Source organism: Emydura macquarii, unplaced genomic scaffold (genome assembly GCF_026122565.2).
Source record: "Emydura macquarii macquarii isolate MOO-44397 ecotype Brisbane River unplaced genomic scaffold, CSIRO-AGI_Emac_v2 contig_2699, whole genome shotgun sequence".
NCBI lineage: Eukaryota > Metazoa > Chordata > Testudines > Chelidae > Emydura > Emydura macquarii.
In genome coordinates, this window is record NW_027132836.1 from 4875057 (window position 1) to 4890282 (window position 15226).

The 15226-nt window shown below is 43.2% G+C and overlaps 1 protein-coding gene across 1 annotated transcript in view; it reads right to left on the reverse strand.

The window, feature by feature from the left end:
• Window positions 1-15226, reverse strand: part of YWHAE (tyrosine 3-monooxygenase/tryptophan 5-monooxygenase activation protein epsilon) — a 47901-nt gene that overhangs the window by 21778 nt on the left and 10897 nt on the right. Inside the window, exon 2 of the mRNA XM_067566025.1 lies at window positions 6349-6548. Within this exon, the coding sequence (XP_067422126.1) occupies window positions 6349-6548 (200 nt within the window). The remainder of the gene's footprint in view (window positions 1-6348; window positions 6549-15226) is intronic.

Sequence of the window (15226 nt, forward strand, 5' to 3'; positions counted from 1 at the left end):
GCTAGTATTCCTGAAGACGTGTGCATCATGCACCTTCCCTGACCACCCTGCTTTAGAACATAAGAACCACATTTTCCACATCCAAAAATTCTGCAGCTACTGCTCTTCATTCCAGACCTGCATAATGATGTGATCCCACCACTCAATGCTTGTTTCCCATACCCAAAAGTATGTGCAGCTGTTCCATGAATGCCAAAAGTAATCTGGTGTTGTTTCTTTCCATGACATCCAGCAGGTCAGGCACCTCTGATTCCTGTTCAGATTAGGAGTTCATAATATACCGCATGACCATCCACAATATATTTCATCACAATGACCACAAAAGGGAAGAGCAGTGCAGGATCCATCCTTTCAGATCAAGATAGTGATCACACAGTAAACGGGGGCAGTGGAAAAATGCCGCAAAACGCATTTGGAAACCCATGGAATGGAAAAAACTGCATCATGGGACATTGAGCCCGTATGCATGCACTGCAATCCATTCTGCCTTCCCTAAACTCCTAGCTGCAGAAGGTGGTGATTTGCACAGTGGGACAGGTATCCACATTGCACCACTCTCATTGTCTAGAACACCAACTGTGGACATGCCCTGCTGACGGAAGGAACGTTGTGTTGTATGAACATGCACAAGCCATATAATTATAGCGCTTTTTGATCGTTGGTGTAACTTGTCGACAAAACTCTGTAGCATAGACAAGGCCTTACTGCAGGGGCGCCATTTCAGATGAGGGAGGGGAGAGCTGAGACACTTTAAACATGATTCCAGGAGCAATTTAGGACCTGAAAACTCTTAGACCTTTTTTGTTAGATAAATTAAATTGGCTGAGAAGAACACTATCCAATTCCTACATAAAGAAAAATATATACACAAACACCAGTTAAAAGCCATATTTAGTAAATTTAGAACAATCAGGAGATAATACAGCAAAATATTCCCAATCCCAAGCCTTGAGGTATCATAAGGACGGCCATTCTGGGCTAGACCAGTAGTCCATCTAGTCCAGTATCGTGTCTTCCGACAGTAGCCAATGCCAGATGCTTCAGAGAGAATGAACAGTACAGGCAATCATTGAATGATCCATTCCCTGTTGTCCACTCCCAGCTTCAGGCAAACAGAGACTGGGGACACTGTCACACTCAAGAGCATTGGGTTGCATTCCTGCCCATCCTGGCTAATAGCCATTGATGGACCTATCCTCGTGAACTTATCTAGCTCTTTTTTGAACCCTGTGATAGTCTTGGCTTTCACATTCTCTGGCAAAGAGTTCCACAGGCTGACCATGCATTGTGTGAAGAAGTACTTCACTGTTCATTTTAAACCTGCTTCCTATTAATTTAATTGGGTGACCCTTAATTCTTATGTTACGTGAAGGGGTAAATAACATTTCCTTATAAATTTTCTCCACACCAGTCAACATTTTATAGACCTCTATCATATCTCCACCACCCTCCCGTCATCTTTTCTCCAAGCTGAACAGACCCCAAGATTTTTAATCTCTGCTTATACAGAAGCTGTTCCATACCCCTAATCATTTTTGTTGTTCTTCTCTGAACCTTTTCCAATTTCAATATATCTTTTTTGAGATGGGGTGACCAGATCTGCACACAGTATTCAAGATGTGGGCATTTCATGGATTTATATAGGGGCATTGTGATTTTTCTGTCTTGTTATCTTAAACATTGTTAGCTTTTTTGATTGCCACTGCACATTGAGTGGATGTTTTCAGAGAACTATCCGTAATGACTCCAAGATCTTTCTTCAGTGATAACAGCTAATCCAGGTCCCATTATTTTGTATGTAGAGCTGGGATTATGTTTTCCATTGTACATTACTTTGCATTTACTTTCCTAACTCAGTTTTGGAGCCTTAATACAAGACCTAATAACATTAATCAGGAAATAAAATTAATGTAGAATATTTGCTCAATATCATTGTCGTTACAATGTCACACCAATCACCCTTTTTTATTTTAATTTATATTACCTTTTGGAAAATTATAAACAAGCAAATATATGCACTCTTAATTTGTATTTTAATTTCTCTCTCTCATTTCTCAATGAAAATGCAGTTGAGTTTCCCCTCAAATGTTCTTCTAAAACATGGAATAACTAACAAATTAGAGGGGAAATCCTTTTTAGCACTAGCTTAAAAAAAAGAAAGATAAAAAGCTTTTAAAGTGATAATTTGAAAAAAATTACTACTACAGATTGGCCAACATGGGTTTCCTATAAACTCCAAGACACTTCAAGGTGTATTTCCAGTGGGAAAAAATGTTATCACCTTTTTGCAATGGCAATGTGTTTTCTTTTCCTATTAAGTTACTCATTAATTAGAAATAAAGTCTTAAACATTTATACAATGTATTTTATATTTCCCCAACACAAATCAAAACACAAGGTACCAAAGGTGTAAAGATTCAACACAATTAGTGTTAAGAAAATCTGCCCTCTAAACAATGTCATTTTCAACAATATACTCAAACATGAAGGAAGTTAGTAAAGACACCTGTTCCAAGGCTGTAACAACCTGGTAGGGTTAAGAGTCCTCCAGGAATTGTGGGGGGTGTTTAAAAAAAAAAAAAAAAAAAAAAAAAAAAAAAAAAAAAAAAAAAAAAAAAAAAAAAAAAAGTGCCAGGGTCCACAGAATAATTCAAGAAAGAATACATTTTTATTTTTTGATTGAGAAGTACAGTCATGTACAATAACTTCCTGGTTTCCATCAGGAGAAACTGAAACACATAAGGGAAGCACTGACTTTCACACTGAAAAAAAAAAACTGATTGGCTTTGTTGGAGAGACTTAAGGAAATTAGTACTCAACAGATCTCTTCTCAGCCAAGACTAGCCAGAAACTGCTCTTTCCTGGCTCTCATCCTATCAGCAGATATCAAGGCACTGATTTACCCAGATGAAGTGCTCTGAGTGCTCCTCTGGTCCCTTTAGCGCTGCTGCTGGCTGTGGGGACTGGCAAGGGGGTTTCTAATGGGCACACAGGCTCTCAGCACCCAGCTTGAGGGGGCATTTGGGAACCTCATTAGACTCACTCTGTGAAGGGAGAGGGCAGATGGAGCATTACAGATAGCTCTCCCACTCCAGGCATGGAGCAGCAGCAGCTGACAGCCAGGGAATTTACAATTTTCACAGCCAGGAGCAAAGGGGGAGGGGGCAGCTGCTGATCCAACTCCTCTGGGACAGCCCTATGAGCCAACAGCAACTTCTCAGACCACAGTTAAAGACTTTGCCACCCAAATTTTTAAAAAAGCTAAGCACCAGACTGGAGGAAGACACTGGATAAGCACCTAGAACTGAAGTGCTAAACCAGCTTTACACAGCAGCAATCTTCAGAAGATGAGGAGAAAAATATTATCTTAATTTCAGTTTATTTAACTTGTTCAGTTCAATGATTTAAGAAACCAATTGGGGGTTGAAAAAGCAGTAGGCCTTGTTTTGCTCTTCTAATCTATAAATAAAAACTAGATGGGAGAAGATGAGACCTACTAGTTCTAAAATCTTGAGGGACATGGTGACCAAAATCAGTTCAATTCACTAACTACAGATAATACTTCCTTTGTTTAATTTTTTACTTGCAATCTGTGTTAAGCTCAGTTTGGATGGCTATTCAAATTCAATGGAAAAAAGTGCACAAAAACAGTATTAATTTTTAATAAATAAAATTACTGTAAATGCTGGACAAAGTTTATCAAAACAAGTTTCACATTTAAAACTACCTGATTTATTAAACAAATCTTTTTAACATAATAAATAATGTAAATATTAAGAATCCAAATAAATGTATGTTAAACTATGTAACTACTTAAACAACTATAGGGTACCCTTCTGTTTAGCAAAAAGGAAGTACTAAAAATTTACTGTGAAGGTTCATTTATTTGCAAGTGAACGTTTTAATAGATACAAACCAATGAGAATCAACACCTCTTTATAAAAACTATAAAGTACAATGCAAAACAAGATTAAAATCAATTACTTAATGTTTCCTGCTCACCAATTTAAATAATGATTAAACCTGTTGATTTAAACTGCTTTAAATCCACCCTGACTCTGTACAGCTCCTATTCTTCCCTCCAAGAGCTTGTGAACCATGGCAAATACAGTGGCCAAAAAGAAGCCTTCTTAAAGTATTGTTTAATCTTAACAGTAGCAACACAGCATAAGCGTTTTTAATACAAAAGGCCTATATGCCTATTTATTTACCTAAAGGCTTGCCTTCCCTTGGCAAAGACCCTGAGCTTCCTTGAGACACCGCCCCAAATTCTGGAGGTCTGTGGAAGAGTTCACACCTCCCCCATTTGTCTTACAGAGCCAGTCTTTCCAACTTCAGGGAGTATGTCTCCTTAAAAACCCCTCAAGTCTTGATCTCTCCTCCTTCAAGCATGTGATTCAGTACTGGGAAAGTAGGACTGGCAAGACCACTAGTGAGCCAAGGTAACATATCAGTTTGTAGTCCAGAGAGTTTACAAAGTAACTTATCTGGACTAATGCCAGTTTTCCCAGGCTCATTTCCTGACCATCCAGTTATTGAATTAGCCCAAAACATGCATACAGTAAACATCTTCACAATACTCAAGTATATAGTGGATATCGTTTTCAGATTGCTACAGGCAATTCCAAATCACACTTATAGCTTTTATCACAAGACAAGCAGGCAAATCCAACACTATAACCTTGCTCATGGTTGATTTTGCCTAATTTGTCTTAGTAAAACAATAGCGTCTTGTCTCCACTATGCTTTTACTTCAAAATAGCTAACATGCTTTAGGCTATGTCTACACAGAAGCCTATGCTGGCAAAACTTATGCTGCTCAGGGGTATGAATATTCCACCCCCATGCGACATAAGTTACATCGACAAACGCTGTGCACATGAGTGCTGTCAGTGGGAGAGCTTCTCCTGCCAACAAAGTGTCTGTTGTTTGTAGAGGTGGTATTTTTATGCCAATGGGAGAGCTCTCTCGTGTTGGCATAGAGCATCTTCAACAGACACTGCAGAAGCGTGGCTACACTGGTACAGCTGTGCCGCTGCACGTATAGATATACCCTTATTTAACCAGCAATGAAAACACACACATTACTTTTTTTTGGTCAGCAATGACATTGCATTAGTTTGAAAAGGCTCAATTGTCTACCAAGTCTGTGGCAGGCCAAAAATAAAAAAGTACATAGCATAAAATAAATAGAATTTAATATCCAAATCAAAGAATATTGTACTGATTGTATTAATTTTCATGTTTACCTGAATAAAAGATTGTTTTTAAAAGAAATTTATCTGAAGCTGCAACAGAATTTCCACTGTGCCACACCAACATGGCACAAAAGTTAGAAGACCCTGCCATACGAGTCCAATTACTCGAAATTACATGAAACCATGCCACCAACAGATCCAAATATATGCTGGACAAAAATGGTATGCTATGGAACCTCACATGCAAGTGTCCTCAAAGCACATAAGCCTGGGACTATTGCTGGGACCTTTCAGAAAGAAGAGTCACCCAAGAGTGGCCTTGTCAATTCATATTACTGCACAGCAGACACCTACAGTATCAAAGGCAAAATAGACCTAAGAACCACCACATCTCATTAGCAGAAGATCAGCCACCACCATGACAATTTCTGCTGTATAAGGACTAAAACCAAAATGACTAGAAACAGAGACATGATCAAACCAGCACCTTGCCTTCCCTCATGAAGGTAAAATGCTAAACTATTAAAATGGCCTCAGTATTTCCCTACTAGTAGTCAGTAAATACCCCACCAACTCTAAAGCTTCTCCAAGTGTCACCAAATAAATTCGTGCAGAAAAGAAACTGCATTTCTCCCTGAGAACAAATTCCAATTTCACAGAGACAAGAGTGTCCTTAAAGCATCTATATCTATGAAATAATCTGAAAATTCACAGAAAAAAGCACTTGACTGTCACCAGGTGCAAACCAACTGGATTAACAAGTCATCTCTCATAAAGAGTTCTGCTTTGTTTATTGCACACCAACACCATAAAAGACCTCAAGAATTCCAAACTGAAACAGATAGACAATCTGAAACACAACAACTTCTGACAAGAGCACTCTTCGCAGTCTTCTCTCAGGTTCTGTCATATGTCACCAGTATATCACAGCGATTTCGAGGAAAAAGAGGGTGTTTAGGAGTCACAATATTGATGGAAGATGACAACATGCATTAAACCATCAGTAGAATTGTAGTGTCAGCAACAAAATATTCTCCCCTCTGGACGGTTTCATTAGCCTCCAAGGTCAGACAGTCAGAACTGGTATTTTGCCTTAACAGAAGAGAATTTTAAAATTAAATATATAATTATCTCGCTAAGTAGATCTTACCATTTGCCGATATTCCCGAATCATTTTTAGTTTATCTTCTCCACCTTTGTTTTCTTCTTTCTGTTCAATGCTGCTGATTATTCTCCATGAAGCTCTTCTAGCTCCAATCACGTTTTTATATGCAACAGACAGAAGGTTTCTTTCTTCCACTGTCAACTCCACATCCATTCCAGCCACTTTCTTCATTGATTCAACCATTTCTGAGGAGGAAAAGGTTACTGATTATGCGTATTAAATACAGTTTCCCAAACACTTCTGAGTTGTTTATTTACTTCATTCCTTCTCACAGCTAAGATTTTCATTCAATTCAGTAAAAGATTAAATTTTCAGAATTATGCACTGATCTTCATTTTCAACAAACTGGGCTCAGTCCTACCCTTCACTGTGTTATTCCTCATCTTTTAGATGAAAGGTGAGAATTTAGACAAGAAACTCAAAAAAAAAAAAAAAAAAAAAAAAATTCCCACAGCAACATCAGGCCACATTAAAATACCACTAAGATCTTTTGGACAGGGATTAGGTCCAACTCTTTGTACAGTGCCATGATCCACATTGATGCCTGAGCACTAGTACAATAAATATTAAAATGAATAAAAAAACATTATAATAGAATGTGAACGCTGCAAAGTCAAACCCTCAAACGTCAGGACATGCCAAAACTAATGTCTGTGCAACCTCATTCTTCCTCCTTGTTATGTATCAAGATACAATTTTTATTACAAGATCACATTTTTTCCACAGGATGCCCACCTCATTCAGTCCATGGGATAGACAGTGTTCACTGAACAGCTAGCTATTCAATATTTCTTTGTAGTCTCGTTATTCATTGTATGGCTCCATACCTTATATTTACTGAACACCATTTAAACACTACATACAATAAAATACATAAACATGGATCTTCCTAGGACGCTTATTTTGGAGTGTGAATGCTTCAAAGTTATGTGAATTTATCTTTGCCACACCCCTTAATCAAGATGGTACTATTCAAATTTTACAGATGGGTATCCGAGAGAAAGGTGAAGTGGTCGAGCATCCACTAATTCTGGGTGCCCAACTTGAAACATCTAGTTCCTGGTTTTATTTATTGTTTTAAAAAACTTCCAACTTCTGCAATAAATGAGATAGTCAGTTTAGATGAAATATGGGCCAAGGGTATTAACATAACCCAGTCACAGTCCAACATTAAAGAGTGTTTAACAAGGTTTGGGAGTTTAGTATACAGAAACCTCAGCCTACTTGATTCCATGGTGAACACACAATTAAAATCCTTTTATTTTCTTTTTTAAATAAAGAGTTAAAGCATTTAAAATGTAACAACTAATGCTCTCATTTTAAAAGCCCTTGTTCTCTTTTTAACTGGAAAGAAAGGAGAACCCCCATTTTAGAGCCTTAGATAGTAACGAAGATGGTAATAACGGTTCCTTTGGGGAAAAGAGAAGATGTTGCTGAGATGAGCTGAAGTTGCTGCTGTTTTTGAAGTCCAATCCCATTTCGTCACAGGTGATGTTTGGGATTCAGCTGGAGCTAGTAGGGAGTAGGAAAGTCATCTGGATCCCTCTCTCTGGTCCAGTCTGGTCAGCAAATCCCTTAGTATTAGGACAAAAAAGACCCAGGGTTCCAGGAGACGGTGGGGGTGGCAGCCATGATGGTCTGTAGTCTCCATCTGTTCCTCTCCATTCTTCCTTTCCCCCAAAGTCTCTTTCTTCAAAGACCCAAAAAGGGAGTGATAAACGGAATAGCCCATCCCCTCATTATTTTGTCCATCAGTTAGGTCTAATATCCTTCACCAATTTTGGTTCATTCATTTCTGGTTCCATATCTTATTTTTAGCACACAATTTCAATTATAATTTGAATTATAATAATTTGAATTTTTGAATATTTGAATAATTTGAATTGAATATTTGAATTATATCAGCATGGCCTTTTTCTTTATACTAATTTAGACTGTCTGATTTTCTTGCACCTTTTTACAACATTCATTGTTGAATGTAACTTGACCTATTTTCCATCATTTATTATTACAGGTTATCGTAACATCTTATGAACTTACACCTTTTACAATTGAGTTTACAATTAGGGTAAATTTGTAGGACCAATTATCTCAACAGGTTCCACAGACACACCTCATTCACTACATAACTCTGATTCATTCCATGAACACCATCCATCCTATGCACTTAAAGAGGCAAGGTTTTGCTGGAAAAATAGTATGTAACCATATAAATTAGCTATTGTACCATAACACTTATGCACAAGAGGGCCAAATAAAGGTTGCACACTCAAGTTTAAATGCTGACATGTCCTAGCTTTTGATTGCTTGACTTTGCAATTGAAGATCTTTTAAATCAGTTTTTTCAAATGTAATTTCCTACTTTTAAAAAAAAAAAAAAACAAAAATTCCATCATGTGGAACCACTCTGATCCCCAAGCAGGTCTATATCAAGGTTGGTATCTTTAGATCCACAGCCCAGACAGTTAACAGGGTAACTGATAACAGGCGTGGGCTTATCTTATATGTGGACCTCAGTCCCTGTGGTTATATCTATGCTGCAATTAGACAACCTCTGCTGGCCCGTACCGGATCACTCAGGATTGCAGAGCTCAGGCTCAGGGGCTGTTTAATTGTGGAGTAGACCTTCCGACTAGGGCTGGAGCCCAGGCTCTAAGACCCTGCAAGGGGGAGGGTCCCAGAGCTCAGCCCAAGCCCAAAGGTCTACACCACAATTAAACAGCCCCTGAGCCCAAGCCCCAGGATTACAAATCAGCTGGCACAGGCCAACCATTGGTGTCTAACTGCAGCGTAGACATTCCCTAATAAAAGAATGAGACACTTTGCAACTGGGTTTCACATATTTGCCGACAGCAGAGGAATGTTGGGACTCAAGAGTCCTGGGTTCTAAATCCAGGTTCTGTAAGAAATTGTATTCTAGTGGTTAGACGATTCTACTGTCTAAAGTAGCTGCCCCTCACCTCATTTGTCTGATCCCTAGCATATTCCTCTTGAGCCTGTTCAATGCTGTCTCCATACCCATGCTCCAATTACCCTTGCCCCTACCAGCCTGCCCCAGTGCTACCCTCACCACTTCATCTCTCTACAAGCAAGTCAGACTACCTCCTCATTCTCCAGCCACCTGGTCACCAGCTAGGGGAGCACTGAAAGCATAGCAGAGTCTCTCCTTGTGGTCAGTTACCAGAGCAGCCTTCAACTGCCAGGAGGAGCAATTTTAGCAACTGGGCCTTTGTAGCCCCAAGAGGGAACATGATTAGTTGCTCTGTGAGGATGATGAATTGTCAGTCCAGTCTGCATGCTGAAACTGTGGGTATGACACATATTCAGTGCAGACAGGATCTTTGGAGACTAATAATGCCAGCCCCTAACAAACCTCTACTAAGGATGTGTGAATTGAGATTTCAGAGGCTTAAAATTTAGCCAAATTTGGGCAGATTTTCACCTACATAGCAAAGACGTTTTCCTAGCAGTAAGGCGATCCCCGCTTTCAAACGTCAAATCCCTACTTCAAACCACGGAGGCACTAACGCTTTTTAATTAATCCATTGTAAGAATTTAATTTAGGGAGGAGAAAAAACAGTTATCTATCTTTCATAACTGTTGTACTTCAAGATGTGTTGCTCATGTCTATTCCAAGTAGGCTGTGCGCACACCGCATGCAGGGTCACCGGAAGGTTTTTCCCCCAGCGGTACCCATTGGGTCAGTGCAGGCACCCCCCGGAGTGGCGCCCTCATGGCATCATATATAGGGCCCTACCGACCCACTGCCTCCTCTGTTCCTTCTTGGCACTCCGCTCCGACAAGAGGGGTAGGCAGGTGGGTTTTGGAATGGACACGAGCAACACATCTCGAAGAACAGTTACGAAAGATAGGCATCCGTTTTTTCTTCTTCAAGTGCTTGCTCATGTCAATTTCAAGTAGATGACTTCCAAGCTGTCCCTAGGAGGAGGAGTCGGAGCTCACGAGATGGCTGACTGAAGCACTGTTCTGTCAAATGCTGCATCATCTCTAGCCTGTTGGATAATGGCATGTGATGTAAACATGTGGATGGAAGACAACATTGCAGCTCTGCAGATCTCCTGTGTGGGGATCTGTGCCAAGAATGCCGCTGAGGAAACTGCGCCCTAGTAGAGTGTGCTGTCAGGGCCGGGGCCGGTACCTTAGCCAGGTCATAGCAGGTTCTTATACAAAAGGTAATCCATGACAAAATCCTCTGGGATGACACTGGTAGACCTTTCATCCTGTCTGCTACCATTATGAAGAGTTGATTCGACTTAAAAAATGGTTTAGTTCATTCTATATAAAATGCCAACACCCATCTGACATCCAGTGAGTGGAGACATTGCTCTCTGCGACATTAGCATGCGGCTTTGTAAAGAACACTGGCAAAAAGATTTCCTGACTTGCATGGAAATGGGAAATCACCTTGGGGAGGAAAGCCGGGTAGGGACATAGGTGTACCTTATCCCTGTAGAACACTGTACATGGCTGATCAGAGGTTAACACCTTAAGTTTCGACACCCTCCTTGCTGAAGTGATTGTGACAAGGAAGGCCACCTTCCACGAGAGATAGGAGAGAGCAAGTTGCAAAGGGCTCAAATGGAGGCCCCATCAGTTTACTGAGTACTAGGTTAAGATCCCAAGGTGAGATTGGGCGACAAACTGTTGGGTAAAGTCTTTCTAGGCCCTTGAGAAACCGGGACAGCACAGGATTGGCAAATACTGAGCGGCTTCCTTCCCGCGGGTGGAAAACGGAGATTGCTGCTAAGTGCACATTTACCAACGATGCAGCCAACCCTAGCTGCTTCAAGTGCAGCAGGTAATCCAACATAAGGGGCAGCGAAGCCTGCATTGGGGGAGTTCCCCTCTGAGACAACCACATGGAGAATCTTTTCCACTTAGCCAAGTACACCATGCTGGTGGATGGCTTTCTACTACCAAGGAGGATCCCCTTTTCTTGCTGTGGGCACATTGCTTCCCTAGGGTTCAACCACACAGCTTCCACACCTTAAGATAAAGCGATCCTAGGTTGGGATGACGGAGCCACCTGTGGTTCTGTGTGATCAAGTCTGGAACCAAGGGCAGAGTGATAGGGATGTCTATGGATAGTTGTAGCAGTATCATGTAACAGTGTTGTCTGGGCCAAGCTGGGGCTATAAGTATGACCAAGGCCCCGTCTCTCCTGATTTTCAGGAGGACCTTGTGAATGAGACGGAACAGTGAGAAAGGATAGCACAGGAGCTGGTCCCACGGAAGGAAGAATGCTTCTGCCAGGGATCCCACACTGTGATTTAGGTAGGAACAGAATTGATGACATTGCAAAGAGGTTTACTTGAGGAAACCCCACCTTCGGAAAACGTCTCTCGCTATAGTTGTGCAGATAGACCATTCATGGGTATTGAAAGAGCAGCTGAGATAGTCTGCCAGCTTGTTCTGAGCACCAGGCAAGTAAGATGCTTCCAGGTAGATTGATGGGGCGATGCAGAAGTCCCATAGCATGAGGGCTTCCTGGCATGGGGGAGAGGAGCATGCTCCCCCATCTGTTTATATAGAACATCACCGTGGTGTTGTCCAGAATTACTGACATGACCCTTCCTTGGAGGTGAGGTTGAAAGGCTTGGCAGGCCAACCGGACAGCTTGTAGCTCTCTGACATTTATATGAAGCGATAGATCCACTGGGGACCACAGGCCCTGCGTTCTCAGCGATCGGAGATGCGCTTCCCATCCCAACGCCGAAGCGTCTGTAACTAACGCCACAGACAGCTGCGGATTGGCAAATAGGACCCCTCTGCAAACCTAGCCACCACTAGAGAGACTAACACAAGACTGCCTTGTCCAGCCTGTCCCTGTTGGGCCGATAAACCAATGCCAGCCATGACTGGAAAGGTCTGAGTGTCAACCTCACGTGTTTGACCACGTAAGTGAATGATGCCATCTGGCCTAGAAATGTGAGACAACCTCAAACTGTGGTGGTGGGAAACTGCCTGAAGATCCTTATTATCGAGCCCGTGGCCTGAAAATAAGCTTCTGGTAACAGCACTCTGGCCTGGACCAAGTCCAGGGCTGCTCCAATGCACTCTATCTTTGCATGGGCTCTAATGTTGATTTGTTTGTATTCAACTGGAGACCCAGACTGACGAAGGTCAATCGTATTAGAGCAACATGAGGCTCCACTGCTCCCTGGAACGGCCCCTGACCAGCCAATCGTCTAGGAATGGATACACTTGAATGCTATGGCTTCTTACGAATGCCGCTGCAACTGCCATACACTTGGCAAATACTCTCAGAGCTGACGAGAGGCCGAACGGGAGGGCCATGAATTGATAATGAGTGAGCCCTACCACAAATCTCAGGAGTCTCCTGTGGGGAAGTATTATTGAAATATGAAAATAGGCATCTTTTAAGTTGAGGGAGGCATACCGGTTGCTTGGATCCACAGAGGGGATGATTGAAGCAAGGGAAAACATGTGGAATTAGTTTCTTTATGAATCTGTTGAGATTCTGCAAGTCAAGAATAGGTCCAAGTCCCCCTTTTGCCTTGGTGATTAGGAAGCATCTGGAGTAAAATCCCTTTTCCCTTCAGGTCCTGAGGAACCTCCTCTACTGCTTCGGCATGTAGCAGTTGCTGCACTTCTTGTATGAGAAGTTGCTTGTGAGAGGGATCCCTGAAGAGGGACAGAGAAGCAGGGTAGGGAAGAACAAAACCGGAGGGAGTATCCCATTTCTACCATATGCAAAACCCATCTGTCCGATGTTATTCAGGTCTGGGCTCAGTAGAAATGGGATAAATGGTTTAGGAAAGGAGAACAAGGACCAAGGTACTGTCCTGGAATGTCACCCTCAGGTGTAACTTCAAAAATTTTGTTTTGGCCCCTGGGGCTGATTGCCTGAGCCTCTACCCGGGTTAAATGGCTGTGGTGTTCTACGTATGTTATTTCTATCCCTTTTTCTTGAAAAGTCCTGTCTGGGTTGAGAGCGGTAGAACCTTTGTCCGGACTGGGCTTTAAATGTTTCCTCTGGGTGGAAGGCATGTGGAGCCTCAAGGATTTTAAAGTTGCCCTCACCTTAAGACTATGGAGCTTAGAGTCCGCATGTGCCGAAAACAGGCCCTCTCCCTCAAAGAGCAAGTCCTGTATTGTATATTGTACTTCTGGTGGAAGGCCCGACACCTGCAGGCAGGAGCTTTGTCTCAGTCAGGCCCAAAGCCATAGTCCTTGTAACGGAATCAGCTGCCTGTAGCGCAGCCTGGAGCGATATCCTGGCTACCTCTTTGCCTTCCTCCACATTGGCCCTGAACTCGGTGTTGAAGTCGGATGGGTGCAGGTCTTTAAACTTCATCTCCTCCCACTAATTGAAGTTGTACCTGCTGAGAATCGCCTGTTGATTGGCGATAAGTAGCTGGAGCCCGGTGGAATAGATTTTCCTCCTGAATAAGTCCAGTCTTTTGGGCTCCTTTGATTTGGGCGTTGTGCCCTGCTGGCCTTGTCTCTCCTTTTCATTTGCTACAGATATTACCAGCAAACCCAGCTGCGGATGAGTAAACAGGTACGCATATCCTTTGGATGGGGAAAAATATTCTCTCTATCCCCTTAGCCATGGGGGGGGAATAGAGGCAAGGGTTTGCCACATGGTTTTTGTTGTGGTCTGAATCATCTTGATCAGAGGCAAGGCTATCCTTGAGGGCCCCTCAGGTAACAGGATATCCACCATTGGATCCACTGACTCTCTGACCTCCTCTGTTTGCAACCCTAAGTTTTGGGCCACTCGTCTTAGGAGCTCTTGGTAGGCTCTACTGTCCAGAGGGATGTGGGCAGCTGCTGATCCTGCCACTGCTTCATCTGGGAAGGAAGATGAGGCCCTTGGTTTGATGTCAGCTTCCTGGATGTCCTGACCAGGAGGGTCCTCCCTGTCCGGAACCCCCTTGTCTGCTTCGGGACACTCAGTTGCCGGGTCTTTCTCAGTACCACGCCTCACACTGGCTGTTGCCAACATCTCTGTCTCCCTGTGACCCCCGACCTTGGTGCCACATGGTGGGCCAGGGTGCAGGTCATCTAAGTCTCTGAAACGACTGAGTAGGGGCCTCTAGGCTGTGACCCTTGGGCCTGATAATATGCCCATAGGGTCCAGAAGGGCCATGCCTGAGGCATCTGCCACTGCATAGGCCATGACACCATGGGGGGCCTGCCCCTTCTCTTCTGCAGGGTGGTGCCTTCCCGACCTGCGCCTATTTCGCTTGGAGGAGTAGGACTCTGCCTCTGAGTCTGATGACCATGATTCCACTTGTGGAGACCACGGGGGAGCCATACAGCAGTGCCAAGACACAGGTGATCAGTGCTCGGGTGACTGTTGCTGATGCGCGGGAGACCGGCACAAGGGCGAGACTGACTGGTGCCCAGGCTAAGGCAACCAGCGCTGGGGCACAGGCGACCAGTGCCACATCTTTGCCAGCTTGACTCTAAACAGTACCGCAATGGGCCGTGCCGGAGGTCTTAGTTCGGGCACCCTTTTTACTGAGGTGGGGGACTGTTGAGCCGTCATGGCAATCAAGTCCCTTGTCGCCTCGAACGTGTCTGGCGTGGAAAGGAGGCCAGCTTTTCCACCTCACTTTCCTTTGCCAGACAGTCCACGTAGACTGATGTGGACAGCCCTGCAAGGTTCCTGCGCCTGTGTGCCTGGCTATGCAACACGGTACTGTCCCGTCCCATAGTTCGCGTTGTGGGTGGGCGTCCTCTATCAGCCCCTCTGTTTCTTGCGGGGCACTGGAGAATGGGAATGGTGCCACGCTGGTCTCTGGCCTGGTGAGTGGTGCTGGGATTCCATCGGAGCCAAGCTCTTCTTCAGTGCTGGGTCTCTAACGGACAC